This window comes from Chrysochloris asiatica, unplaced genomic scaffold (assembly GCF_000296735.1).
Source record: "Chrysochloris asiatica unplaced genomic scaffold, ChrAsi1.0 scaffold00491, whole genome shotgun sequence".
Taxonomy (NCBI): Eukaryota; Metazoa; Chordata; class Mammalia; order Afrosoricida; family Chrysochloridae; genus Chrysochloris; species Chrysochloris asiatica.
In genome coordinates this window covers 892,493-895,608 of record NW_006409009.1, presented here as the reverse complement: position 1 = coordinate 895,608, position 3,116 = coordinate 892,493, and the positions used below count along the sequence as shown (strand labels likewise).

The 3,116-nt window shown below is 40.3% G+C and overlaps 1 protein-coding gene across 1 annotated transcript; it reads right to left on the bottom strand.

The window, feature by feature from the left end:
* Nucleotides 1-1,407: 1,407 nt before the first annotated feature.
* On the bottom strand, nt 1,408-2,409 carry LOC102814039 (olfactory receptor 7E24-like). The gene has a single exon (XM_006877388.1). The coding sequence runs from the start codon at nt 2,407-2,409 to the stop codon at nt 1,408-1,410; it is 1,002 nt and encodes a 333-aa protein (XP_006877450.1).
* Nucleotides 2,410-3,116: the final 707 nt, after the last annotated feature.

Sequence of the window (3,116 nt, the reverse complement as noted above, 5' to 3'; positions counted from 1 at the left end):
GGGGTGTATTCAAATTACCTAAGGATGATTGCAGAAATGTAACAACAAAGCCAGATCAGAAATTAGAAAAGTGGTTTAAAGATATTCCCTCACTGGTCCCACAATCACAAAGAAGGGTGATTTTGGAGAAGGGAGACAATTGCTTAGGAATTGGCATATATCATGGTGTTCAGAGCAGAGGCTCATTGGTAAAATACTCTTCTTTTGTTTGGAAGACAGGTTGAATCTCAATCAATGTACTTGTCTAACCACCATCTGTGAGTAGAGGCTTGCATGTTGTTAAAATGATAAACAGGTTTATCCAGAGACTCCAGACAAAGATGAACACATATGAAAGACTTGTTAAATCTACTTCAAAAACCACCCAGCTCAGTGATCATCCTAATGATGACACTAGCTTGATCCACAATTAATTATTTGAATGGTACAGGACTAGAAAAAATTACTTCTACTGGGAATGGGGTCGCCATGTTTCAGTTAGATATAGAGATATAGGTGGAAAAGATAAGGTAAGAAATATCATCAGGGGTATTGGAGAAAGCACTAGCTGCCCATGTTGTTGTTAAATACAGTGGAGTTGGTTCTGAATCATAGCAACCCTGCACAAGGTTTCTGAGGTTGCAAATCTTTATGGGAGCTTAATGCCTCATCTTTCTCCCATATAACCACTGGTAATTTTGAACAGCCAACCTTCAGTTTAGCAGCCCTATGCATAACTACTATGCTACCAGAGCTCCTTAGAGTAAGTTGTTTTACAATCCCCCTTGTGAGATCTGATCAACTTTGAAATCCTCAGTATCTGCTCAGAGACGTAAAAGGCTCAAGAAAAACTAGTCAACATAGTAAAGAAAGTCTAATAAGAAGAATTTCCACCCTGGAGGCACATTAAAATGAATTGTGGTATTTTAAAACCTTTATGAACAAGTCACATGCTGTTTAAATCACAATCTGTAGGGATAGCACCAAGAATCAATACAATGAAGCTACCCAGATGATGACAGTTTAATGTCAAGATTATGGACCACTGACATACATTTTCATACACAGTCTTCGGATGCAACTCTGCTCCATGTAAAAGTACTTTGTAAAAAATACATGAATTATGATATCGGATAAAGATTTTAATTACATAATAATAGATCTGTGCTTTTTTTTTTTTTAGGAAACCTGGTCATACATGAGAAGCCACTGATGGCTACATAGCTATAATAGACAGATCACAGAATACTCACAGTATCACATTAAATATGTGACAAAGGAAACAATGCTCAAGTATGGAATCTCAATATTAAAATCCAAGAGAGCTACAAAATTATGAGACCAATAAGGCAAAATTTGAGTTTACAGATGATAGTTTTGCCATCTTATTCAAGCCATATACCAGTAAATATCACATCAGTGTTAAGATTAGGCTGCTCTGCGGAGGAGCCTCTTCAGGGCTCTTTTAATGTCCTTGTTCCTCAGGCTGTAGATGTAAGGGTTCAGCATTGGGGTAACCAGAGTGTATACCACTGATGCCACTGCAACCTTCTTGGCAGAAGATAAGACAGCCGAACTGAGGTACACTCCAATTGATGTTCCATAAAATAAACATACAACTGAGAGGTGAGAGCCACAGGTAGAAAAGGCCTTATATCTCCCACCTGAAGAAGAGATTCTCAGAATGGAGGAAATAATTCGAACATAAGAGAAAATGATCCCAAAGACTGGAATACCAGCAAAGATGGCACCAGTACAATAAACTAATATGTTAATGATGGCGGTGTTAGAACAAGCAAGGTAAAAGAGTTGAAGAGGGTCACAGAAGAAGCCAGGGACTTCCACATCTGTGCAGAATGTCAGTTGTGACACCATTGAAATGTGCACCTGAGAGTCCAGAAGGCTGATAAGAAAAGATACAAAAACTAACAAACCACAGAGTCTGGGGCCAATGATAACTGTGTAGTGAAGTGGGTGACAGATGGCCACAAACCTATCATAAGCCATCACAGTAAGGAACATACTGTCCAGACATGCAAAGAGAGAATAAAAGTACCCTTGTGTCAGACATTCCTCATAAGTGATAGATTTGCTCTGTGTCTGGATGTTCACCAGCATCTTTGGGACTGTGGTGGAGACGAACCCAATGTCAGCTAAGGACAGGTTGGAGAGGAAGAAGTACATGGGGATATGGAGGTGGGGGTCAGAGCTGACAGCCAGGATGATGAACAGGTTCCCACACACTGTGATCAGGTATGTTGACAGGAACAAGCCAAAGAGTAGGGGCTGCAGTTCTGGATCCTCAGAAAGGCCCAGAAGGAGGAATTCTGGGATGCCTGTCGAATTCTTTGGCTTCATGTGCCTGCGATAGCTTTTAGGGGAGAAAAATAAGGATGATGAGAAGGAAACAAGTGGATATGCACTCTGCATGATGTTTTGCTATTATTAAAGAAATTCAATAAATAAATAAATAAATAAAAAGAAATTCAACAGTAAAGGCAGTAAATTGGTAAGTGTTCACACTCCAGCTCCCAGTGCCGCTGTAATTTCAGCCTTACTTTTCAGTTAGCTAAACCAACCACTGGACTACTCAGAACTTCTTGTTTTCATACACACCTACTTTTGAGACCCTGGTCTGAAAAGTATTAGAATGGTATGGAGATTTTAAGATGAAAAATCCATAAAAGAAGTGTCTCGTGGTGTTCTAGGGTAGGATTGGACTGCAGATGGCAATGTAAGTGGCTCAAACTCCCTAACCTTTTCACTGGAGAAGAAATGAGACTGTCTGCTTCTGTGAATTTTATTGTCTCAGAAACCATATGCATAGGGTTTCTATGAGTCGAAAGCACCACTTCTTTGTCAATTTGTACTACTATGGTTGATTGCTGCTACTGTGATGCTGGAATCTATGCCACCAAAAGCAGGATCGGCAGGTTTCAGTGGAGACTCCAAACTAAGACATACCTAGGAGAGGCAGACCACTACTGAAATGATGTTGTTGTTGTTAGGTGCCATAGATTCGGTACCGACTCAGCAACCTTATGCACAGCAGAATGAAACACTGCCCGAATTCTGGGCCAACCTCACTACTGTTGCCATACTTGAGTCCTTCGACACTGCCACTTGGCTAATCCATC

Excerpts from the sequence above, each read along its gene's own strand:
- LOC102814039 (XM_006877388.1), bottom strand. The coding sequence starts at position 2,409 with ATGCAGAGTGCATATCCACTTGTTTCCTTCTCATCATCCTTATTTTTC.